Source organism: Notolabrus celidotus, chromosome 7 (assembly GCF_009762535.1).
Source record: "Notolabrus celidotus isolate fNotCel1 chromosome 7, fNotCel1.pri, whole genome shotgun sequence".
NCBI classification, from domain to species: domain Eukaryota; kingdom Metazoa; phylum Chordata; class Actinopteri; order Labriformes; family Labridae; genus Notolabrus; species Notolabrus celidotus.
The window spans coordinates 9669852-9696618 of NC_048278.1; the positions used below are offsets into that span (position 1 = coordinate 9669852).

At 39.8% G+C, this 26767-nt stretch overlaps 1 protein-coding gene across 1 annotated transcript in view; it reads left to right on the forward strand.

The window, feature by feature from the left end:
• Nucleotides 1–26767, forward strand: part of tenm3 (teneurin transmembrane protein 3) — a 517897-nt gene that overhangs the window by 439859 nt on the left and 51271 nt on the right. The window contains 9 exon segments of the mRNA XM_034688142.1: nt 918–1064; nt 4301–4431; nt 4556–4644; nt 8182–8301; nt 9190–9322; nt 9413–9541; nt 12652–12783; nt 13472–13607; nt 17159–17302. Of these exon segments, the coding sequence (XP_034544033.1) occupies nt 918–1064; nt 4301–4431; nt 4556–4644; nt 8182–8301; nt 9190–9322; nt 9413–9541; nt 12652–12783; nt 13472–13607; nt 17159–17302 (1161 nt within the window).

Genomic DNA, 26767 nt, shown 5'->3' on the forward strand with positions numbered 1-26767 from the left:
CAAGGTCGACTTGAATGGAGACAACCATGAGAAGGTCCACAGTGTATTAAGACAGAGATTTGTGAGATTGCAACTGCATCAAGGGACCCAGGCATAGTGAGACCCAGTCAAGATATTCGAACGGACACTATCAAAATGGAACATGGCAATCATCTGAACGCAGAAAACTGTGAATCCTATCATTATATGGAAAAACAGTACTATATTAGACAATAGATGAAACCTGAGTCTTTTTGTGAAACTGAGACAAGACCAAGTAATAATCAGTTGATTCAGGGAACAAGACCTTGACCTTCCAAAAGCACCCAATCTTGAACCTTCTCTTTGGGGTTATTAAAAGTATGCACCTTTTGGGTAAAAACGATAATATCTACACAATGTAGTCAAAGTTTGGCAGTCTTTTCTGCAATGAGGCCATGAGCGTTTCTACATCATGTCTATCAGCGTGTGACTATTTTTCTCCACACTTAGTTGTAGAAAACCAAGTTTTTCATGCTGATATTTTCAAATGTGTTGTCTGAGAGAGCATCAGTATAGTGTAGGAGGATTTCCCTCAGCTGTGTGAAACCTGCAGTGAACCTGCCTCACGCCTGCAGAGGCTGCCAGATCACCTCGAGCTGTTTCTGACGTTCACTGGAGATTTAATGTCCCATGATGCTCTCCTTCTGTTTCTGAGGCTTTTCCAAGTTGAAAGGGAAACACTGAACATGTTGTTGTTTTGGCATTAAATCACTCAGTGTAGAAAGAAAATATTGACTCCTCTCATCTTTCAGAGCTTCAGTACAAAACTATTCTCCACTACCTTCACACCTGTGAATTGGTTGAAGCCTATTTCCCTCCTGACGGCCAGCTGTGACCCCTCCCACCCACTCACCCTGCCCTAACTTTTCTAACTGTGTCTTTGTCCCCTGTCTCAGAGGGTTGTCCAGGCCTCTGCAACAACAATGGACGCTGCACCCTGGAAGCCAGCGGCTGGCACTGCATCTGCCAATCAGGATGGAGAGGGGCTGGATGTCACGTAGCCATGGAAACACTCTGTACCGATGGCAAAGACAATGAAGGAGGTATGTACACTTGTTGACTTTGAAGATAGAGGAACAGGTGTACTTGTCTGATGGATGGATGACTATGGGGTTAAGACACTGAATATGATGGTTAGGCGGGGACCGATTGTCAAACCAGGAGCTTAGATGGGGAGACTACAGAGAAAGATAATAGCAAAGACATTAGCAAGTTGCACGCTGAGGCTTTTTGGAACAGACGTCCATACTTCAGAACAAGATATTTAACTAATGTGAGTGTCATCTGCATACACTGTTAGCCCAGTATCCAAATGATAGAGACAGAACAAGACATTCGACTACTTGGTCATCCATTTGTGGTTCAGTGTTTGGTTTAAAATGTGTAAGGTTAACTTTGTATGGCCTGCAGTCATCTAATCTCATCTATATGCCAAGCATTGAGTGAGAAAGGTCTGCTGTGGTAACTGTACATGAGCTGCTGTGATGGAGGGAAGAGCAGAGAGATCCACACCCTGGGCAGGATGTAGTACTGCTACAACTGCATGTAAGCTAAATCAAGGAATTTTGTGCAAGGTTGTGTGGGGGTGACAACCTCATTCTTATTTGTATCTGTTTTACTGCTTTGATTTCTTAAGCAGTACTTGCTCTCTTAACTTTCTTTTTATGTCTGTTGACTACCACAGTAGTTTTGAGTAGAAACTTGGCTGTCATGTGGTATTAAAAAGTGTCAATGTATCAACATTTTTGACACCTTTAGCCATAATTCCACAACATTATATTTTTGTATGGTACGGTCCAAAGGAAAAATTGTCTGCCATCACTTGGTAAATTATCCTCTGGTTTACATTAGAGGCCAGGCACAAATTATATGGTTGTAGAGTTATGAATACACCAGCATTTGTAAAAGGGAAAAGCAGGCGCAAGAAAATGAACTCTCTTTTTCTTATAAGAGACAAAAATCAAAGGAACATTTAATTGAAATATTTGTGAGGCTTTCAGTCCAAATTCAGTCCATTTCTCAAATACAGACCCAGTCCTCTTCAGAGCTGTTTGTGTGTTATGCAAAAAAAACGACATAAAGGTCAGCACATCTCAATCTAATTTTAAATATCTGTGATGGCATTAGCTTTAAAAATCAATTATCTGTAAGGCTCCGCTCTTGACTAACGAAAAAGGAATGATAAGTACCATGTAAATATGAAAGCTTCACATTTCTGTGTGTTATACCTGCAGCAGGTATTAACTTAGTCTATTAAAGAGCCTCAGCTGCCAGAGGAATGCAGAAAATGCAGCATCAACCTTGATGGGGCAATGAAGTGAAAAGACTGCTGAACATCAGTCTGAGTAAGGACTGTAATAAATGAGCTGCAGCATTCAGAAGGCAGACAGAGTGGAAAAAAGGGAAAGTTATGAAACAGGAACAGCACAAATCAAAATCAAATGCTGAAACTTAGGACGCAAATAGGACATGGAAGTAGTAAAAAGTTATTCTGGATAGGACAAAGATTGTGTTGAATTGAACCAGGATCAGCAGTAGTGAAGGTGAAGTGTGTGTTGAGGGGCAAACTGGATGGTTTGTGGCAGATGCTGGAAATTTCTGATGCAACTTGCACTAAGGAATGAAAATACTAAAGGAGAACAGGACTCTGTCATCCTGGGCATAGTATACAAATATATATGGGCATCGTTAATCCAAAATGTAACCCTGTTAACTGTTAATCCTTTAACAAAGAAATAACTTTGTAGGCAGAAAGATAACTCTCTATTGTGAGGTTGTGACGCGTCCCAGATGTGGCCTTGATCGTTGCTCACTGTGACACATAACACAGGATAAAATGATCCATTTTCAGGGCAGACAGGTCTGAATACCCTACGTCTGCGGATTGGGCTATAATCGCGCTTATAACATGTAGTCCAAAAAGCTGAATTTAGTGTCTTATGCCAAGGTCAGACAGTCTTTTTTTGTTCAACCTTCTTTTTGTCCTCTGTATCTTCAAGGTTTAGCCTCATGTTTAGCATCACATTTGAGCACTAGCGTGATAATCCCATTTCCCAAAATGAAAACCAACCAATCAAAAAGCATGGAGTATATCCATCTACAAAATGATAGGAGAGTGTCATTACATATTGAACATAATTGTGTACATATATTCACTAGTCTGATCTCTGTATAATTTTCATTATACTTTAGTTTTATAAATGTACTCATCACAAAATCACTGAGGGGGGAGGGGCTTAGCAGAGCAGTATACCCAGTGGAGAAGTAAAGGACAGAAGATGAAGAAGAAAAGGAAAAGTGACAGAATCAGGGAATCAGAATCTCTCTGAGTCAGGGAGAGAGAGTGAGAGAGTGTGTGTGTATGTGTGTGTGTGTGTGTGTGTGTGTGTGTGTGTAACAGTAGTCCCTTGTGTCTGCTTACCAGATGTACGCCTGGCTTTCATAAACTAACAGAGATAAATGGCAGCCAGTGTATTATTACACACTCTTACATACCTCCTTCATCCCTCCATCCATCCATCTGTCCCTCCCCTTCCCCTCTTTTCCTTATCCTTCCTTTCCTTCCCTAATCTCTCCTATTCTGTCATTGCATCCCTCCTCCTCATCACCATCCTCCTTCCTTCTCTCCTTCTCTCTTTCTTCATTCTTCCTGAAAGCAAGCTTATGAACACACACTGCCCACAGATTTATTGTACAGTGCTCCATTTTTCCATCATTCATCAATTCCTCCTTTTCCTTCTAATTAGAAAATCAAGGAACAAAGGAAGATTTTTGTTATTTTTTCTATTTGATTTACATCACTTCATCCTCTTAAGTGTATTCTGCAATTTTTCTAGAACCTTTTCACTCAATTCCCTCCATATCTGCCTTTTCCCGTGTAGGATGCCCTAAAAAAACACATCTCACTATCACTAATTTCCCCATCCTCACCATCTATCAACCTCTACAGCTTAAAGTTAAATTCATGAATAAATAACAGAAGGTTAAGATTGTTACTTTGGTTCATATTGAGACCATCTCCACATCTAGGCCATCTAGAGCTGTCCTACTGTCACAACAAAAGAACCTTCAATTTCTGTAATCAATGCATTTCTTCATCGTCTCTATAGTCCTGTTCTGTTTGTTATTCCTGATCCTCCCATCACCCCTCATTTCTTCATAATCCCTCTATCTATATTATCTTTCTTCCATCCATCTCTTCTTCATCCATCTGTATCTTTCCCACCATCCTTACATACATGAATATAACTGTGAATGTGAATGTGTTTCTTTGATTTAGACGGCCTGGCGGACTGTATGGATCCAGATTGCTGCCTGCAGCCCTCCTGTCAGAACCAGCAGTACTGTAAAGGGTCACCTGACCCAGCAGAGGTTCTCAGCATATCCCCATCCTCGCTGGCTCCTCAGCAGGTGATCAGAAAAAAAGTCAAAATAAGAATTTAACTTTGACATATCTGGTAGAAATCACGCTAAAAAGGGGCTGGAACAAGAAGCATTTCATACATCTCTTTATTTTTTTTATTTTTTTTCTCAGGCTGCCCGGTCTTTCTTCCAGCGTATTCACTTCCTCCTTGGTCCTGAATCCACTCATGTCATCACTGAGGAGAGTCCTTTCAACAGAAGGTAAGAAGATTACCAGTAGCTTGGGAACAACAGTGGGAAGTTATTCCAGAAATCGAAACTGAAACAAATATACATCCTGGTTACATCTTGGTTAAATTGGTGTTTTGGGATTTAACTACTTTTGGGCATCACTTTCTGTTGCTGTAACAAAACAGCATAACCTCATATTCACATACACTCAACCATTACCAAAACTCTGTGTTAACATTTAGTTTTACATCATAATTGTCAGAGCTAGTTGAATCCATATTGTCCCTGAAGTGAAAAATGGAGAGAGTTATGACAGTGGAAAAATTACCCCCAATGGTTGTTTATTGCACGTGGCTGATTTGCTGCTCAAAGCTTGTTGGGATACCTGGTGATGGTGACCAAGCTGGAGGAGTGAGAAGGAGTGAAAAGGTGTGAAAGAGAAAGTTTTGAACATTGTATATGCCAAGACAACCAATCAAGCTACTGAACAGCGGTGCATAAACCATTGACTATATGTGAATGTTCAACACGCCTTCATTTTCAACCATTGTGAGATGTGAAGCCAAAGAAACGCCTCAATGTGCGCTGAATCACTGCTATTGCTGCCAAGTCATTGGCAGAGGCGATCTGGCTGGTAGAGCCTTGGGACTGACGTCACACCCTTTCCACTAACACAAACACCCATTTAATGTCCAGACAGAAAGGCAAAGGTTCCTCAGATAAGTCCATCCACAGCAGAACATATTCTTATGTGGGTTTTGAAGCATATACAGTATATGCTTGTATGTAAAATGAATGTGAAAAGAGACACAGTATATGACATAAATCATATGAATCACATGACAGAGTGTTGGTCAAAGCCAGCCTATATAGGCAGTCGATATGAAATAAAAGTCAAAGTGAGTTACCAAGATGGACGTAAAAGTTTTCTGAGAAAGAAATCTAAGTTGGAAAATGTCAAAAAGAAGAAATAACCCAGAGACTGTGTGGTTAAGACAGTGGGTGAAATATTAAAATCACCAGGAATGATGTCCAGAACAACAAAGGAAGATAAACTTCATATTTTATGATGAAGGTAATGTTTCCTTTAGTAGGAAGGAGGATGGCTGAGGTAGATTTCCGCTGTTTCTGGCTTCTGTTACATGCCGTATAGAAAGGCTTTCCATACACTAAGAGGGCAGAGAAAATGACTTCCTGTCCTTCCATACATCCCTGTTGTTTTTCATCACAGCGGAATCAGGGATAATGTGTGTCTCCTCTTTGTTTTCTTTCTATAGTTGTGATAGATCCAGTCATAATGCTGCTGCCTGCAGGTCAGAGCTTACCTGGCCTCAGACTGCGGTTATATTAGCAGCTGCACGTTTCTGTCTGCTCCAATAGAACCAGAAAATATGGAGCCAGGCGGAGATCACAATCCAGTATAGTCTGCTATTTCCCCCCTGCCAAAAACCATTTCAGCCCACATGTTCCTCAGACAAGACTTTCATTTAGTATGATAATAGAGAAGGAGACGCTGGCAGTCTGAAAGGCAGAGCAAGCGACAGCAAAGAAACATGACGACAGTTATGTTAGGCCATTTTTCTGCTATTGTCACATTTTTTATGCAGCCTGAATGTTTCATACGAGCGAAGGGCCACAACCCGCTAATAAAAACGTCCTGTATTTCCATAATGGAAAGGCCCTGCAACCTCATCATAAAAAATGTTTTATTAGTCCTCAAAACAGCATTGTGTGTTTGAGAATGTGTGTGAGAGGACTGGTGAAGGGTGTTTAAAAATGTCACTTTTAAAAGTCAAAGAAATTATGTTTCAATTTTACCTTGAGCTAAAAGTGACAAACTTACAAACAAACCATACTGGCAGAGGGTGAACACTGTGTGCACACGTGAAAAGCACATTTGCATTTACAACTTTGCAACTTGGCTGCAATTAACAACCATTTTAATGTGTAACATGCTGCTAAACCAACATGGATAGAATTTGCACCTCTGTGTAATGACAGGAGAGGAGGAAGAGACAGAGATAAGGTGGTCTTAAGGTGTTAAGCTCCAAGACTTTGGAAGTTTTAGGACACATTGGTGTTGCATCAGAAGCCATTTGCAAAGTTTTGCTTACCTTTTTTACGTGTCGCTGTTTAGCATGTATAGAAAGATAGTATGGATGTGAGATGCCACACAGCAACTTAGCTATAGAAACAATGTTCTATCCACTTACAGCATGAAAAACATGGGCTATTATCCAACTGACTAATTATCGACAATTAATCTTGCTCACAGCAATTTTGTTGACAGTTTTGACTAATAGTTGCACCCCTGTTGGTTGTAAATAGCGAAAATGTCATAGGTAGGTTTGCACCATTTCCACTGCACAGCAACAAACATGCTGTCAGAATAGCTGGTGAGTGGTAAGATTAATTTTAAACGTCCAGAGGGAAACCGGAAAACTAAATGACAACATGTCTGTTAAAAACCACGCGTGGAGGAAAATGATGGAAAAACTGATTGGAGGTGGTGCCGACCACACAGGTCATCGGTTTTCTTTTCTGGCTCAGGAATTTGTAACTGAGACCCAAAGTAAACGTAACGGCAACCTCCATGAGTTCTGCCATGTCTCTTGTTTACATCCTGCAAATCATGTAGTTGCATACAGCCCTCTGGAAGTGTTCTCCAGTGAGACGGGTAGTACGGAGTCAAGTATGTCTACAAATACAATCATGAAGGAATCGGCTATGTACGTGAAGTATATCTCTGACTCATGTCTACATGAGTACCATGAAATAGTGTGTGGGAATCAAACAGCATGTTGCATTGTGTTGCTTTGCTTCCCTTCAGTGCTCACATGCAGTGACAATAGAAACATGTAAACAAACTGATCATACAGGTAAAGACAAACAGATATCAAACTTTTCTGAAAACATCCCAGTGTTTGGTCTTCAGAAAATAGTCCCAAAGGAAAAGACTTCACGTCAAAATAAAGTGATGAAAATATCCACAAATACAGAGGAGGAAGACGTAAATCCAGTGCACATCTCTGCTTTGATTTAAGCCAGTGTGAGCATGTGATGAAGATGTGCAGTCATGCTATGAGTGCGGTAATAACACTGGAGTCCCATTACAGCGCTCCCAGTGCCACAGCTCAGCGGAAACACAACTGTTGTTTAAAGTGATGCATCACTGCACTTCAAAACGCCCACACAATGACTCACAAGGATGATAACACAGTCAGCACTGTGTGTGTGTGTGTGGGTGTGGGTGTGGGTGTGGGTGTGTGTGTGTGTGTGTGTGTTTTTAAAAGTGTATTACTGTACATCCAACTCCAGACCAGTTAAAGATTTGGTTTTAACCAACCACAGGATTTTTTCTGTATATTTTATGACTGAAAAATGTTGATAATTTCTCATCTAATGTTGCATAATAGCAGCTTTGACAGAAAAATAACCTCTCTTTTTTATATTATTTATCTCCCTCTTTCTCTCTCTCTCTCTCTCTCTCTCTCTCTCTCTCTCTCTCTCTCTCTCTCTCTCTCTCTCTCTCTGTCTCTCTCTCTCTCTCTCTCTCTCTGTGTGCAGCTTGGTGTCGATAATCCGTGGTCAGGTGTTGACAGCAGACGGGACGCCCCTGATCGGTGTCAACGTGACATTTGTTCATTATCCAGAACATGGATACACTGTGACACGCACGGATGGCATGTATGTATTCATTTATATTCATGAACCCCTGTTGATATTAAAATCACTCTGCAGTCACTGCAAAGCCATAAACTAGAACAAATTAGTAAGAGAATAACAGTGAAATGGAACTATATGTCATATGGATATATGTTTAAAGGAGGAAATATGACAAAAAAAAATGTAAAAAGGTGGTCTCATTTCATATCTTATAAATTCAGTTAATCCATTATTGCAGAATGCGTTGATTGCAATGGCCTGAAAACATGATTTTTTTATGCATAGGAATTTGCCTAATTCCTATGCATAATAGCACAATAATAAAGTCAAACTTGATTTGAAAAATGGATGCAAATATGATAATTATATTCAGAGTAACACACAATTTACCCTAAAAATGACAAAAGGCATGGCATAAAAAAATAAATAGAGAAATATAAACAACCCAACAGAAAGAGTGCTGTCTTATCTTATGTACAAATAATGCAATATTTTAGATTTTACCAAGATTCAGACTGTCCCAACAATTCTTGTTTTATCAACTTGTCTGTATTTACCTATAAACAAAATGTCAAAAAACATATTTTTTTCACAAAACCTGTCCTTTAACAAGTGCGTTTCAGGGAAGCCTCATCCATATTCCTTATCACTGGTGGCAAAAACATTTTCCCATAAGTCTGCTCTCTAAAGAAACAACCTGAAGGTTTTGTCAGGTGTTGACACATTGAAAGTTCAAAGTTAAGAGATTGAGTTTTTTGTTTCTGGAACTTGCATATATAAATTTATGTCAGTGGAACCAAGCTAACAGTACACATAGGTTTGAAGGTATTCACATCATGGTCCAGCTGCTAGCAGTTCTTTCTTGCACAGTAGAATCCTGTAACTTTATTTGTTGTTGATTCTACGCAGGTTCGACCTCTTGGTGAACGGTGGAGCGTCCCTCACGCTGAGTTTTGAGCGTGCTCCGTTCCTCACTCAGTACAGGACAGTGTGGGTGCCGTGGAACGTCTTCTATGTGATGGACACGCTGGTCATGAAGAAGGTGAGCACTCTACCTGATCCCTGATGGACAGAAACTTTGATCCACTGAATTTAACATCTCACCTGCTCATTTTGTGTTTGTTTGGCTCAGGAGGAGAACGACATCCCCAGCTGTGACCTGAGTGGATTCATCAGACCGAGTCCTGTCATCGTCGCTTCTCCTCTGTCCACGTTTTTCCGAAGTTCACCTGAGGACGGCCCCATCATACCTGAAACACAGGTAACAAATACCAACAAGGAGCTGAACACACAGACACACACTTTGGGCCTTTCACAGGATCACATTATGACTTAAAATATCGCTTTCATATTGAGTTGCATTTCTTCTTTGGTAAACATGTTATTGTTTTAAATTTAATGGTCTGAATCTGAGGCTGAGTTTTGTAACTGTCTCTGAAATATAAACACCTCACCAAAAAATTAACTGCACCACTTTCAAAGCTAGAAAACAGTTTGTTAGACCCTGAAAATAATTTAAATGTTTAGGCTTTTACATCCTTTTGAAAGTAGGTAGTCTTACAAGGTCTGTGTCTCATTACATGTATTTTTCACTGTGATAATTTGCACTTTGTACTGCCTCTGTGTGATCCTGGATTGACTCTATTGGACGTTTTTGATAAGTAGGAAACACATTTCAGGAGTGCAGGTTTAGTCTTTCAATTGAGTCATGCACCCTCTGTGCAGCGGATGTGGTCCTCAAAGTCCCTTTGCCACATGTCATTCTCCAGATTTTCCTGCTTTATCCACTGCCCTGTCCTCTAACATTAGGTCTTAATCATCATGTCGGCGTGGAGATTTAGATTATGAATAAAGCTCATTGCAGGGTCTAATAAAACTCAAAACTACCTGCAATCCACCTGCTATTAATCAGAATTCAACCTAACCCAACGTAATGCTGTTGTTTTTTGATGGCTAGCTTCCTAACAGTAACAGCCCAAGAAACATTAGCATCTCTCTAACTGTCCTGAGTGCATTCTGGACTGACACTGTTTGAATATCTCTCTGGTTTCTCATTGATGTTTCTTTTACATTTCATATATTTTGCTCTGCTGTTGCTGAATTTGCTGTAAAACCTTTAAAAGCAACACTCACGATTTCAAGGCGCCTCCTTAGGTACCCTGACAGGAACTGCTGCTGAACTAAACAGCATGCGAACACGCTGCAAGTGAATATGTGACAGCGACTCAGATCTTAATTAATTATCAGAATCTTGTAGAAAAAATACAAACAAAAATAATGACACAGTCTTTATTTAATAAACAAATAAGAAAACCAATAAACACACAAACAAATGAAAGGGATGCAGACAATCACACAAACACACACTCACTTTTACGCACACACAAACATAAAGGGTACCACAACTGAGACGATATGGCTCTGGAGTGGTAATTTGAACAGGAAACTAGTGGTATATACATGCACACAGTCACACACACACACACACACACACACACACACACACACACACACAAACACACACACTCACACACTCACGCACTCTGCCCCACCCTGCTTCTAGTAGCCTGTGAGTCTAATAACACGTTTCTCTCTGAGGCTCATCACGGAGGAATGTTGTAATTGCATCCACATTACAGTGTGTTATCTTTGTGCGCGTGTGTGTATGATTCTGCATGTGTGTGTGTGTGTGTGTGTGTGTGTGTGTGTGTGTGTGTGTGTGTGTGTGTGTGTGTGTGTGTGTGTGTGTGTGTGTGTGTGTGAAGGTTAGAAGAAGAAAGAGAAGGAGAAAGAGTAAGTGGGATTGAGGGAAATACAAAGAGAAGCAGAGGTGTATGAATGTGTGTGTGTGTATGTGTGTGCGTGTGTGTGTGTGTGTTTTCTTGTCACATTGCGTTAAACAGCCCACGGAGGAAATGAAACAGATGACAGAACTTCATGTGTGTTTTTATATTTTTACAACCCTGAACCAGCGCTCCGTAATTATTTTTTATTTGACGAGTGTGTGTGTGTGTGTGTCGATGTGTGTGTGTGTGTGTGTCCCTGTCTGTCTTTCTGTGATAAAGGGAAAGAGTTTGTCCACAAAGGAAAAGCATATGTGCGTGTGTGTGTGAGAGGTAAAAGTGTGTGTGTGCAGATCTAAAGCAGGCGAATGGAGCTGCGTTTGGTGAGTCCATTAGAGAGGAGGGCAGAGAGGAGGGCAGTCTTAAAGGGGATTTAATGGATCTGTAATGAACACTAAATGCTCGCCTAATGAAAAGGCAATACTGCAGTTGAAAAATATAACACTGAAACGGGCCAAATGGATCATTCCCTGAGGAGACTTCTTTTTTTGATTCTCCTTCTTTTCTGAAGTCCACCTCTTCGTCATAGGCTTCCTTTGTCCTCTCAGCTTGTAGCCCTTATTATGGAGAATATCTAAAGGATCCCAGACATAGTCCAGGACCCAGTTATTAAGGAAAGTTATTTCCAGTTAAATTTTATACCTGGATTTGGTTTTCCCTTTTTTTGTTGGAGATAAATTTGATCCTGAATTACCTTTTTAACACCCTGGTTCTAAGTTTTATTGAGTCTAATGAAGTTTAAACTTCTTGTATGATCTCGCCAACGAGACTTTCCCTTCATTCAAATTCAGCATAAGGACACATGCACAAACTCAACGTTCGTATAACCGTTCATTGATCATTTATAAGCTTCACACACCTGCACATGAATTCCTGCGTTCATTTTACATATCCTCAACCTCTATCAGAGAGCAGAGGAGATGATGATTCTGTGTTAGTGACACTGAGCAGTGAGCGAAAGTGCAGCTTTGAAGTAAAGAGACGATATCTCAACATGAGTACTAAAAAGTTCAAGGAGGTGTCGACTAGCTGTGTGTGTCTGTGTGTGTGTGTGTGTGTGTAAGTCAGAGCAGTCCTTCTGCTCGTCCTTCACCTGCAGGTACACCCCATAAAAAATGCAGATTAACCCTCCTTTAAAGATGTAAAGCAAATGATGTGGAATAAATTTATGTTTCCACTGAGGCAAGAGGATGGCAAAAATCATTTTTAGTAAAGTGATATCATCAATGTTTAAATGTGTAAATGTTATTTATATCTATATCTTGTGTCTCCTTCGTATAAATCTTGCTTTGAAAGCTCCACTGAAGTTTTGAAGTTAAATATGCACCCTGTCGTGGGCACAGATGGTTTGATGCTTGTTTTTCTCTTTCTGGAGAGTTCTCCCAGCAAACACTGCTAGCGGCCGTATGAAGCTGTGTGCTAATTAGCAGCCCCTTCTCTTTGACTATGAAGCTACACCAATCAGGACAGAGAATCCGTGTCAGCTGCTGACGTGTTTGTGTTTTTCTTTTTTTTAATTTCTCTGCAGGTTTTACAAGAAAAGACCTCGATCCCTGGCAGTGATCTGAACCTCATCTACCTGAGCTCCAGAGCTGCTGGGTATAAACCGGTCCTCAAAGTCACCATGACACAGTCATCCATACCGTTCAACCTGATGAAGGTGAGATATGGGACATGTACGGTGGCCCTGATAGAACAATGCACAGCAACCTAAAAAGGGCATGCAAACAAAACCAAAACAGAAAGAAACTAAAATATGTGTTCACTTGTTTGAAATGCATGCACAAAAATAAAAATAAACTGCTGGCAAACATTTTTTTTTATATATTAATACCTTTAAAGTACAGTGTAAAAAATATACAGAAACACTGCAAATTTAACAGAGAATTAAAAATAAATTTTTCTGTTTTTTCTTGTGATTCTTTTTTGTTTTGTTTTTTGCGGCAGGTTTTTTACATTTGAATGCCTTCCTGTTTTTTAAAACACATCCTCTCTGAGTTTTATTTTCAGTTTTTAGAAGTGCGTCTTTGTATTTGTGTTATCGTGATTCTTCTGAGCATGTCTGTGTTTGTTTGTTTGTTTATAGTTTGCAGCAAGTTTCAGCATTCGGTCTCTATTTTTGCAGGGCATATCTATTTGTGTCACTTTTAAGTTTGCACTGCACAGTTCTGTGCCTGCTTAGCAGCAAATTTATGTTCTTTGGTTGTGGGTACTTTTTCATTTGTTTTAATATTCGGTTGTCCTGTCTGGTTTTAAACATGTTCTTCTTTTGGTTGTGTGCTTTTATTCGCGTATCCGTAGCCTGAGCAACCAATCAGTGAGTTTTGTGTTTGGATCTGTTTCTCCAGGTCCACCTGATGGTGGCAGTGGTGGGTCGCCTTTTCCAGAAGTGGTTTCCTGCTCAACCGAATTTATCTTACACCTTCATCTGGGACAAGACGGACGCGTATGGCCAACGAGTGTATGGACTGTCTGAGGCAGTTGGTGAGTCTCCTGCTATCACTGACCAGAAAATACCCTTTTTTTTGTAAATTGCACAGATTTGATGTCTGTGAGTTTGTAAGAATTCAGCAGAAATATAAAACAGCTTCACTTTTGGAACTCATGATGGCTCTCCCACATGATTTTATGTTACATTTGCTTTGTACAGCTCTGGAAGGTTTAGTATGGACTTTGTAGCAAATTATTGCTTGCTTTTGACCACCTGGTCATTTGCTTTCTTTGAGCATTGTCTCTGTGTGTTGGCCCCCTGCTCTGACCAAAAACAGTGCCTGTTTCAGAGCTCTTTGAAGAGCATCTAGAGCTTGCTATTACTTCTGTTTTTCTCCCAAAACTGTTGTCACCTCCTCCACTTTCTTTGTAACCTTAACATTACAAGAAGTCCACAGCTAAAGAAAAACAATGTGGTGTCAGCCAGGAATCTTTTCACTGAGGTCTGAGCCCAGTGGATTTAAGTTTTATCATCAGGGAACAAAAAGTGAATCAGCAGTCAAGTAGACTTTTGAAGTATTGCCTGTATTGCTTCACAGTGTAAATTAAAAAAAGCAAGTATTTAAGGCTGAACAAGGTTAACTTTGTAAAACTGGGTACAATTGGCTATTTACTAATAATATATAAATATATTTTTGCAGTGTCCTATCCAACATCTGACTTTGTCCTCCTTTTTCACTTGATGTCGGATGGACATTCATGGGGTTCTGCTCTTTAGAGCTGTGTTGGTTGTTTCAGTTTGTGGTGTTGTCTTTGGAGTATTCTGCTTTTTTGTTTGTTTGTTAAAAACTTTAGTCGTATGGAAATGATGTTATTCAATTTTTGAAAAACTTTAAGTTTTAAGTATACCTAGAATGTCCTTGGGTTTGGTTGATCACTGTCATCGTTTCCCTCGCTGTATCTTCAAGGTGAAAGTAATGATAAACTCTGTAAATCATATGAAATAATAGTGGAATAAATGTATGGCACAGGTGGAGATTAAATTGATGTAACTTGAAATAACTCAGATTAAGTTTTACAGCACACATTGAACAGTAACTGTGGAGAACATTCATAACTGAGCAGACAGCTGTGGCTGAGTTCAAACATGCTTCACAAAAAAGCTTTGACAGGGAAATGGTCTGAACATTATGAGCATGCTCACCCCTCTGACACCTTTATTAGGGACAAGTCCAGCAGACACACTCCTCGCTGAGTTATTACTTATGTTAGCCGGCTTAATGTGCTGCACATAAAGGAGATTTACGGCTGTGTTTTGTAACACTTCTGAAATTGGTGCTCATGAGTTAGGATTCAGGAGCGTAACCACAGGGATATTAGGAGCACACGTGTTGCGAGTGTTAAAATGTAGAGCTAAGACACAAATGTAGAGGCCCCAACCTCTGTTTTTTCCAATGATTTGAAGTGCATTTGTTGACGCTGAAAGGAAAATGAAGATAGGAAAGTCATTAATCTATTCTCTTAGTCTTTAATAAATGTATAAACTGTAGACAAAAAAGAGGCAAGCTGGTCAACTTTGTTTTGCCACGCTTGCACCAGTTAGGTTGACTTGCCTGCTTTGGTTTAAAATAAATCTTTTTAACAATTTCGAAAACAGGCTTGCAGGGGAGCCTCTTTTTAAGTCATCCTGATTTTAACAACCTATTTAAAAAAAACAGTTTATCCAAGGCCTTTATTCTTACTACAGCCAAAGCTATTTCGGTCTTTTGTGGCTTCTTTATTTTACATTAATTCTGATGTAAACTTGTTGAAAACCGACTGCCACATCTGGCAGTACTTACATAACCGTAATATCCTGTGCAGATTTAGGAGCATGAAGCAAGAAATGGCATCACTTAAAGCAAAAATATTTGCTCAGTATGTATATTAAGAATAATATGTCAGTGCCCCAGGTTGTCTGACTGTCAAAATAGTCATGAAACGCCCCTGCAGCTCACACAACTGTGAAATGTCACTCAAAAACGTAAAAATAACACAGAGTTCAAATAGGTTCTGAAGTGTTGGGAAATAGTCATTGATGTTTCTTTGTTTGGAGTTGATCACTGTGTTTTTTTTTATCTGCAAAACTTGAAATACAGCAGAATTTGTGCTTTTAAAAATCCTTGACATAACTTCAATGCTCCTGCAATGTATGTTGTTTCTTTGCTTTTATAACCTTTGAGCTTAGATTGTAAGCATCAAGGGGTCCGAAGCATATCAAAATACTCCCAAAAAATACATCAGGGTAGTATTTAGAGACAGCTGGCATTGTGCTGCATTATTGCAAGCAGAAAATCTAATGCATACACACAGGGGTCATTTCTCTTGCAGAACTCAGAAGGTTAAACTTTTATAAACACTTCTCTAACATTTGCTGAGCTGTCCTCTGCAGTCTGCCAATTAGAGGAAAAATAAGTTTTATCTATTTACATTTTAAGGTAGAAAACCTTCAGTTTTTATTGAGAGGTAATTCAATTAAATTAGGTTTTCCTTTTGTTTAAAATCGTACACAATTTAGACTGTAGGCATGGGGGAAAAAAAATATTTTGAAACTGCTTGCAGTTTCTGGCTCCATGCTCTCTGAGTTTTTTCTCTGAGTAATTTGTGTAATGCAGAGTTCGGAGTCTGACTGAACGGCCTCTCAGACTCGGACAGTGATTAATAACAGCTCCAGCAGTACAGATGATCTACGTGGAGGCGTATCGTCTGTCTGCAGTCCAAACACAGCTCGTACTTCGTCAGGTTAACTCAAACAAACCTCAGCGATTACAGTGAGGCACTCACTGACACTGACAAATAATCAGCTGTCAGAGCGCCGCTGGCAGCCTGGGCGTCAAGAACAGCAGAGACTAAACAGACAGAAATAAGGAGAGGATAATGTGTTTATTCAGGTAGATATCCGGAGTGATCAGTTCAGACTCTTATTGTTCCGGCTTTAACTCAAAGATTTCTTCTCTTTGAGTAAGTCTGACCCATACAGCTTCTCTAACTCATATTTTTGTAGACACTGCAGCTTTGAGCATTAAAGCAACTTTAGAATCATAGTTTAAAAGTTTACAAAAGACTGCCGGCCAGATATTCAGACTTTAAAACTTTTCCAGCCAAATCCTTTCTTTAGGTCATGTTTGCGTCACATTTAAGATCTCAGTCAAATTTTAGTTAGCCTTGCATGGCTCAAAGTTTCTCGTGACTTACCGTATCTACTGAAGATCGCTGATGGCACTAAATGAAATATGACCAACCAAACAGATGTTACTATTTTACCATGAGTCACTTGAGTTTATTAGCAGCTGACAAAACCTCACAGAGACACACAGACAAGCCTTACAATCTGTCTCTCTGTGCAAAGAAAGTGTGTCTGCATGTGTGTGTTGGTGAAAGACTGGAGGACCCCAGTGAACCAGCAGCAGCAGTCAGCTGATGTTATAAAAGCAGACAGATGGAGGTTAACTCTGTGGTTCAAACCTGTTGTCTAACTTTATTTTTCACAGAAACTATGCTTGAGTTTTAACACTTTTAATGGAAAATGCTGAATAACCTGCATAAACTGTGCGTGTTTCCTGCAGTGTCGGTGGGGTTTGAATATGAGTCGTGTCTGGACCTCATCCTGTGGGAGAAAAGGACGGCTTTCTTGCAGGGCTATGAGATGGATGCATCCAACATGGGTGGATGGACACTGGACAAACACCACATCCTGGACCTGCAGAACGGTAAAACTACATATGATGTTTTATTCCGTGTTCTCACGTTAATTTCATCACATTCTCAATTTATCAGAGCATGAAGCATTAGTGTTATGACCCAGCTCATCGGGTAAAAGAAACATACAAACCAGCTGTTTTAAGTTAAAGCAAAGATAATTCAACTCGCAATAGCCAAAGAGAGGCACAAAGGCAATCAGTGCTGCCTCCTGAAGGTTGCCCAGGCTTTTGAAGCTTGTGATTAGTGAGTTATTTCAGGGCCATGCACCAATCAGATCCCTCCAGCCAACAGTGCAGATGGATGGAATTTCCAGCAAAGGGACGCTTAGTGCTTCACGATTCTCTAAAGTTGTGTCCATGCATCCCTCACTAGTGCCATTTCCTTCCATCTTATGCCAATGTCAGAAATCACAATCTTTTTGTCTGTTGCGATGTTCACTGTGTCAGATTAGGTGATCACAGAGTCATAAATTTGCTCTGTGACTTAATGGATGGACTACAAGGTGATACACGACCAATCATCACAACGTACATGATGACATTGGAAGGAAGGAAGAGAGGCTGGGCTAGACAACGCCCCCAATGCCTGTAAACAACCAGTGCCAACTGAGGTTTTTTACTGTGCTATTTCTCGCCAACATTTCTCTTCTTTCAGCCTGTCATGATAGTCCCTCGATGACGACACATCATACATGTCATGGACGTTGCTGCAAAGTCACTGATGTGGTGTAACACATTGTAAAAGGCAAACAGGAAAATAGAAGGTGCTAGACTGTCTGTAAGGAGGTCATGAGACGTCCCAAATGTGGCCGAGATTATTACCATGACGCTACACAAGATAAAATATATTGTGCTCTCGTGTAACCTCGCTGATCACTCCTCAGATATTCCTCTTCTCTCCTTGATCCTCTCTCCTCCAAGCAGCAGTAAGAGCTTTGGGGAGTCCTTGACATGGCCGGACCACTCAGTTACAGGTTAATCAGTTACATGGGAGAGAGAGGGAGTGGCTGGGGCCGTGACAAGTAGGTTCCCCTCCAGAGTCAGTTTTGCATCAGAAATACAGGACAGAGTCAAGATATTAAGCTAGAGGGGAACACCAAGACTTATTCTGAAGCAAAGGCCACTGACAGAGCTGCTGTATCAGTTGTTGGTGAAGACAGACTGTGAATTTTGCACAACACATACAACGCAACACACACACACACACACTGTCCCCTGTGTCTCTGTGTCTCTGTGTCTCTGCACATCACTGTGTCAATAAAAAGTCCCTAAACAAGGGGGAGCTTTAATAGACGTTTAAAAGTATGCTAATCTCATCAGCTGTCACAATGACTGCTGTCATGCAGACTTTGGTTGCTGGACAGAGAGAGCGCGGTTTGTGTGTGTGTGTGTGTGTGTGTGTGTGTGTGTGTGTGTGTGTGTGTGTGTGTGTGTGTGTGTGTGTGTGTGTGTGTGTGTGTGTGTGTGTGTGTGTGTGTGTGTGTGTGTGTGTGTGTGTGTGTGCAGTGAAGGGGGGGCCTTGTTGGCTCTTGAATTTGTTCCAGCTGCCCGTTGGTATTTTTGCCGGCCTTTCATCTCACACACACTCATGCATAATTTGCCCTCTCATCTCATACACACATTGATTTCAGACCTTCATCTCCCCTTTGTCTCCTTCCATCCTCCTTTTCTCCCTTTCCCTCCTCTCTTGCTACCTTGCATGTTTTTGTCCTATAGTGTTTTACCATCTTATGGTTATCTGTAAAGGTCTCTCTTTGCATTATTTTTCATGAACTTTAATAAGAATATGTTTTCATTCAAAACCCTGAAAAAATATTAAAAGTCTGAAAGATTTCAAGAAAAATCAACAGAAAAATACGCTTTAAGGACTTTTTTCCATGAGTTTTAACTTGGAGAATTAAAGTGTTTCCAAGTTAATTTTAGAAAATGTAAATTAATTTATAATCTATCTTCCATCCTCCATCATCCAACTTTATTATTTCAATACAATGACGTTTTTCTCATAATATCATTACTTTTTCCTTGTTATATAACACTTTTAATATCATAATACTACAACGTTATTCACTTAATGTAAAGATTATGTTTTAAAAACATAATTCTTGTAGTATTGGGATTTTTTACATTATTCTTTCAGCCTAAGTTCAGTACCATTATGTAATTATTTTACCATTATAAGTTAATTTGTCATGAATTTGTTGCTGTAAGATAAGGAATCTATTCTCATAATATTAAGACTAACTTAATGTAATATTATGACTGTAATATAATTTTAATACTTCATGTTCTCTTGAAATTATGACTTATTTCTCGAAATAATACCAGTTAATTTACCAGATAATATACTAGTTTACTCTTTTTATATTTAGACGTCATTAATGTAACAATATCACGTTTATGATTCACGTCTTGAACATCATTTTGACTTCATAACTTTATTCTTTTTGTATTACATCTCTACTAGTCTAATTGTATGACTTTATTTACATTGCCAGACAACAGTTCTCCATTGTATTGCTACAATAACTTCATTTTCTCATGCCTTTTTCATCATAATATTATGACTTTAATATCTTGGCTTAACTCTAGTAATGTTGTGACCTAATATTGGTTATGTTCAATGTTTTTACGACTCTATTTTAATATTATATCTTTGTTTTAATTAGATTGAAATAGAATTAGACTGCAACTTTATTTTTGTTTTTAATAGACTTTTCCTCTGGTTTTTATCTCTTTTTTTCTCCTTAAATTATGACTTTACTATGTTTATTTATTATTGTAATGCTTTCTTTGTTAGTTTTTTCCATGTAGTACAACACTACATTTTGTTCTTTCTAAAGAGTCTAGACAAGCGAGAGGAGCTCACAGCTTCATTTTTTGAAGCTTTGGGTCACTGATTGAACCATAGTTTTTGACAACCAGAATACAAAGCAAACAGCGCTGTGATTCCAAATTTTCTGATAGTTTTGGACAGATTTATTTGTTCTTACTCCTTATTATTACTCTATTTATCACTGTATTAATCCTCTGCAGTTAATCCAAACACTGAAAGAGATTTCCATCCAAATTAACCATCTGTGAGGTTTTTTTGTTGTTGTTAAAGAACACTTGTATTTCTTTCTAAGATACATCTACAGCTTTGAAAACACTTTACATGCCCCCCTCTTCTTCTTCCCCCACTTCTTCCTCCCCCCTCCCTCCCTTGCTGTCCTCTATCTGTCACCCCATCCATCACATTGCTATTCATCCTTCTCTCCCTGCAGTCCTCTTGGGCTTTCAGCACCTTGTCACCCGATTCAGTGTGTGCATTCATGTTTGTGCATGTGTGTGTGTGTGTGTGTGTGTGTGTGTGTGTGTGTGTGTGTGTGTGTGTGTGTGTGTGTGTGTGTGTGTGTGTGTGTGTGTGTGTTAAAAAGACAGGTGTGATTTGTGGTTTTTCTGTTTATATGTGTTCTGGTCTCTGTGGGTGTGATTTTGTGCCTTTGAGGGACAGAGCTTGACACAATGTGTGTTTGTCCTTTTGAGTCTAACACACACTCTCAGGAAATCTGTGTGTGTGTGTGTGTGTGTGTGTGTGTGTGTGTGTGTGTGTGTGTGTGTGTGTGTGTGTGTGTGTGTGTGTGTGTGTGTGTGTGTGTGTGTGTGTGTGTGAGAGAGACCATCAAACACTCACATGTTGTTGTCTTGTAGCTCCTCTAATGATGTGGACGATGTGTTCGATTTGAATAACAGTCTTCTCTGTTAGTTTTCCGTGTCTCTTGTTGTGTTTTCATGGTTTGACAGGACAGAGCAGATACTTCAGTTAATTTAAATTTTGTTCTTACTTGTATGTGTGGATAAAAATGGCAGTGATGAAGCTGCAGATGGTCCAGTTTGTAAATGAGCTGGTCCTGGAGGGAGATAAGGCATCCGTTGGGGATGAAACTCACTGTCACATCATGTGCAGTAAAATTTCCCATCTAAAGCACTGACATACAAACAGAAATACCAAACCAAAGACACACTTATTATCCTCCCGCTAACCGCTAAGGCCCTTTACAAGTATAAAATAATTCAACATATGGGATAAAAATGGCACAGGCTTTTTGGAGATATATTTTCAGGTTTAGGAACTGTTGAAAGATCTTAAAAAATAGTCCAACAACATAAACAGAGCTAAAATCTGAGTTCACGTCCATGAGAAAAACTAATACTGTGTGATGCCTGTTCATGCTTTTCTGTTTTCAATCACCAGTTAGCAAAATATGAATCCCAAAGCGTACTGATCATTAAAAATGAATAAGATGAGCTTCTGGGGGTCTCCCTCTCTGCAGGGTGAGCAAGACCCCTGCTTTGCGGCTGGGTCCTGCTCAGCTTGTTTGGCTTCTATTTTGCATAACTAGTTCTTTATATTATCCCGCTCATTATTAAACACCAAAATAAGTTGACACAAAATAGTTATTAAAATATTATCATTTCAACATGTATAATAATAAAGTAGTCCATTTGATTCCACGCTCAGTGACGCTTCATAACAGCCTCCTTGCAGAATGAATAAACATTACACTCAACATTTCAACTCAGGGTCAATTTCTGACATTCGTCTGCTTATTTCCATTGCATACATTTCCATTGAAGGTAACAGACAAGGTGAACAGGACCTCTGTAGGAATATTTATGTTGACATGTCCTCATTCAGCGCTCCTTCTTCTCTGCGCTTTGCAGTTGACACACCTTTAAACATAAATGAGGCAAAAGTCATAACTTTGAAAGTAGTTGCTATTAACAGAGATATCTGCAAATTAGAGATCCTCTCATCAGCTCTGCTGCTGTTGTCTGGATTGCATGTCAGGATGTCACTCCACTTTTCCCTATCAGAGATGGTTGGAATCCAGTCGCTCTGCTCACACATCTGTGCTGGCTAACTGTCATTATTTCCTTACTCTCAAAACCAGCCTGAGACGGACACTGCAGTTTTAACCACAGTGTCAACAGGAAGAGGTGAAATGTGCTGGACTCCTTTCTGTGGATTGATTTGATATGACATGTGATCAGGTCGTTCCTGGCATCACTTTTGCTTTTGAGGATTAGTTACGGTCGTTATGGGGTTTTCACCAATCAGAATCAATCATTTAACACAGCTGGGTAAGAAAATATTAAATATTTTGTAAAATTATTCTCAGCTTTTAGGGCCGGTCAGCTTCTAATCTAGGACGTTAAAGACTGCTTGTTCATCTTTATTGTTATATCCCCAAAAAGGGTTAGATATCCCCTACCTTTAACCTCAGATTCAATTCATTTGTTTTTTTATGCTATCATTTATCGTATCTCTTTTCCCATATGGATTATCTTCTTCACAGTTTTCTAGTTTGTAGACTAGCACTGATAGAAACCTAAAAAGAAGATGTTCACTTTAAACATCAGTTAAAATTTTAAAACTGTGCTTTTTAAGGAATGACATATCACAACAAAATGTCTGAAAGCAAAGTGGTTCATTATTTGAAATTCCCTCCACTGGCAGGCTTAATATGTAATTGTCCGCATTGAGTTTAAAATATTTATTAGTTCACCTCTTTTGTTCATAAATCTTAAAAAACTATCTGGAGTGAAGAGTAAGTGATGACATGATATAAACCACAGTGCAGAATGGAGGATAATAACTGCCTAGAAAGAGAGGTGCTGAAAAATACAAGAAAAAAATAGATACAAGAGATTTTAAAACCAAAGATACAGGAAGTGGAAAAAGAGATAGAGAGAAGAGACACTGACTGAACACATGCCCACTCACCTGACACACTCCTAACACACACAGACACCTGGTATTTTGTCATCTGTGAGAAGTGAGTAGTGAGCACTGCTGAGGCTCTCAGATAAGACTGGATGAAAGTCAGAGAGAGAGAAAAAATGAGAGATCACAGTGTGTGTGTGTGTGTGTGTGTGTGTGTGTGTGTGTGTGTGTGTGTGTGCGCGTGTGTGTGTGTGTGTTGACGATCCACATCCTTTTTCATGCAGTGTGAGGATGTTTTCTATTGTGTGTGATTTCTATCCGAGTGTACTGTAGTACTCTGTGTTTTTGAAGCGATGTTTGTGTTGTAGCACTTCATTGTGTTTTTTGGGCGTGTGTGTGTGTGTGTGTGTGTGTGTGTGTGTGTGTGTGTGTGTGTGTGTGTGTGTGTGTGTGTGTGTGTGTGTGTGTGTGTGTGTGTGTGTGTGTGTGTGTGTGTGTGTGTGTGTTAAGCGCAGTGGGCTGTGTGAGATCTTCACTCCAGAGAACAAGAGGAAGTGTTTCTTTCTTCCAGGACGTCGGATCAAATCAGAATGACTGAACTTAAAACCACTTTAGTGTTTGTTCTTTCCGCTCTCGTTTGTTTGAAGTTGAGTTTTTTGACAATAAACACAGAAGAAAAGCTGCTTTTAGAAGTTCAACACGATTTTGAACAGTTGCACTAAATCAAAAATGTAAAAAAAAAAAAAATGTAAGAAAATATCAGCAGAAAGGGACAAAGTACAATTTAACTCCGTCCAATGAGGGGAGAACGATTTAACTTGCATTTTAATTCTCTAATATATTGTTTTCTGCTACATGGCTGCCACTGAAGAATGGAGTGCAAATGTGAGTCAAATATCTGCTTACATTCAGGGCAGCTGAACTCAACAGACATCATTACAGTTTACCAGAGTCTCATCTGTCTGTGGACAACGAGCTGCGCTGCGCACTCTCATCCTGATGGGGCTAAATTCTATCCACATATATGATGAGATGGATGATGGTCCTTAACATTTTATTTCTGAATCAATTCATGCCAGATGTGGGACAAATTTCACAATTCTGGCTTACCTACTGGAGTGAGATAGCAAATAGCAGTACACTTTTTAAAAAAAGTAAACACACATGCATGATGGCACAGTATGTAAGTTCAAACCCAAGCCTCAGAAAGGCCCAAAATTCATAATGGCCCATTTTAATGTTTGTAACTAACACTGGCTTTTATATCAAATTCTCTTTGTATGAGAGGTATAGTTCTTCATATTATAATGATGAGTTAGGCGCAGCTTTTGCGCCTGTTAAATCTGTGCAAACAAACCAAAAATATGTTGTGTAATTCACAAAAGCACATGAAAAACGGTAAGATACTCCATTGCAGAGTAAATAGCGTAATACATGCTATCTAATACAAGCCTGTTTCATATAAGAGCCTGGTACCTTAGTAAAAGAAAGTAGAGCCCCTGATTTATATTCAAGGATTTACCCTATAACCTATTTTGGATACTTAAGTGTTAGTTATCAAAGTAGGCTAGATTTCACAGGACATGGTGGTGTTACATTGGCAGCTGCCATGTAGCCATGTTTTTTTTTTTTTTTTAAACCTGTCACTGCATACGCAACTTTTAGCAGAGATACCAAAAATGTAAAATGTCTAACTCCTCAGCAAAGCAGAAAACAATTTAACAGACTGAAAAACACATGCAATGATGTGACCAACTAGTTATTGATATTTGAATTTGATAGCCTCTCAATTTTTGTCATCAGTTTTTGGTGACAATGTTGATTAATCATTGCACCCTCATGTTTTTTTGCTAATATTTATAGGGTTTTTTATAAAATCAGGCTTCACAGCACAGTCTTATCAGTCGGATATCACTGCTGCTTTTTCTCTGAGATGAGTTCACAGTGTCAGGCCCTGCAGTGCATGTGGGAAGAGTGTGCAAATCCAGGTTTTAAGAGTTTAAAAATCAAGGTCAAACACGCTTATTTGTGCACGCAGACCTACACACACACACACACACACGGGCGCACACACAGGAACACACAGAAAGGCGTGTGAGAAAGACTTACTGCCCTCTCTTTTAACACAGCAGGAGGATTCGATGTTCCTCTCTATCCCTGCTCTGCCTGTCTCTCCCTCTCTCATCACCCTGCATCACCACACACACACACACACACACACACACACGTGCATGCACACATACTCAAACACACACACACACACACGCACACAGACTTATTTTAGAGTCATGCAGTAGTTGGTTGCAGAGCACAGCACAGCGTGAGAGGAGCCCCGCTGGTCGGACCTCTGTTGATCAATCAACACCTTCTAATGGAGGGAGAGATGAAAGAAGTAGAAGAGAGGAGGATGATGGGAAAGAGAGGAGGGAGAGGGCTGCAGAGACAGACAGACGGGAAGGGAACAGTCTGATTTGGGAGTTAAGGACTGACAGCAGTGAGTCCTGCTGGGTTTGATGAACTTTTGAATCGACTGTGTTCTGTGAGGAAAGTTACAGGATGGCAGTCATCTCAGAAAATCCTCTAAAACAGTACCAACAACATGCTAAATACCCAGATCTGCTTCTGTAGGATAAGTTATGGGAGAGTATGTCAGAGAAGCTGACAGCACATAAGATGTATTCATTATTTTACATGAACGTTGTTGAAAAAAATGCGTCAAACTCTAGAGTCTGCCCTCTGTCAGCGTCACATGCCTCCCTGATTTCTTACAGAAAGTCAGTCTCTTGCCTGAAGGATGAAGAAAAAAGTTCACATTTAACACTTTGGACAGTCTCTCCTCCTCTGACACCTTTTTAATCATGAAAAATCCGAGAGGTAGGTGTGTGAAGAAGAATTTAAAAAAGAGCTTCAAAGAGAAATTCAAAATAGAGCAAAGCCTCCATTTACATGTTGCACAAATCTAACCTGAATTTCCAAAGAAAATAAAAGCAAAAAGAAATTTAGTGAAGCTTGTCATGAACCAATGTCGTTTTGGGTTAGTTTCACTGACTGTATAACAATTGTTTCCACCATAAACTGTACAAAACATGGACATAGTCTCAGTGTCAACTGTATTCCACCTCGTCCTGTTGTAGAAAATGAAATCCAAAATACCCCAATGACCAGTGCTGACATAGTACACATTTGGAGCCAGGGTCTGTGTAGTAAGGACTGTCTGTTATTGATGTCTCACCCCTTCCAAGATCCCTGAAGTGGGTTCAGTTTACAGCAGAACAGATTCTTGTGTGGGTTCGATGCAGGCACTCGCAGTTAAGGAAAGCTCAAAGACACTTGTGTTAGTGTTTGTTACGTTTTCTCTCACTGTGCTTCCTCCACTCTGATAATCCGGTGCACACAGCACAGCACTACAGGAGCCTCATTTGGCTGTGCAAGTTTTGAACCAGACCACTGTGGCGAGGAGGGAGCTGAGCCTAAAGGCAAAGCTTTCGATTTACCAGTCGATCTAGGTACCAACTCTCCCCTATGATCATGAGCCAAAATGAGTTTCCTCCAAAGGTTGTCATGGGCTCAGCCTTGGAGATAGAGAGAAGAACTCAACCATCTGGAGGGAGCTCAAACTACAGTCGCTACTCCTTCACATCTTAAGGACTCAGTTTAGGTGGTTTGGTCTTCTGATAAGGATGCCTCCCATATGAGGTTTTCCGGGCATGTCCAACTGTGACCCCTAGGGTGGACTCGAAAGCGCTGTAGGGATAATAAATCCCATC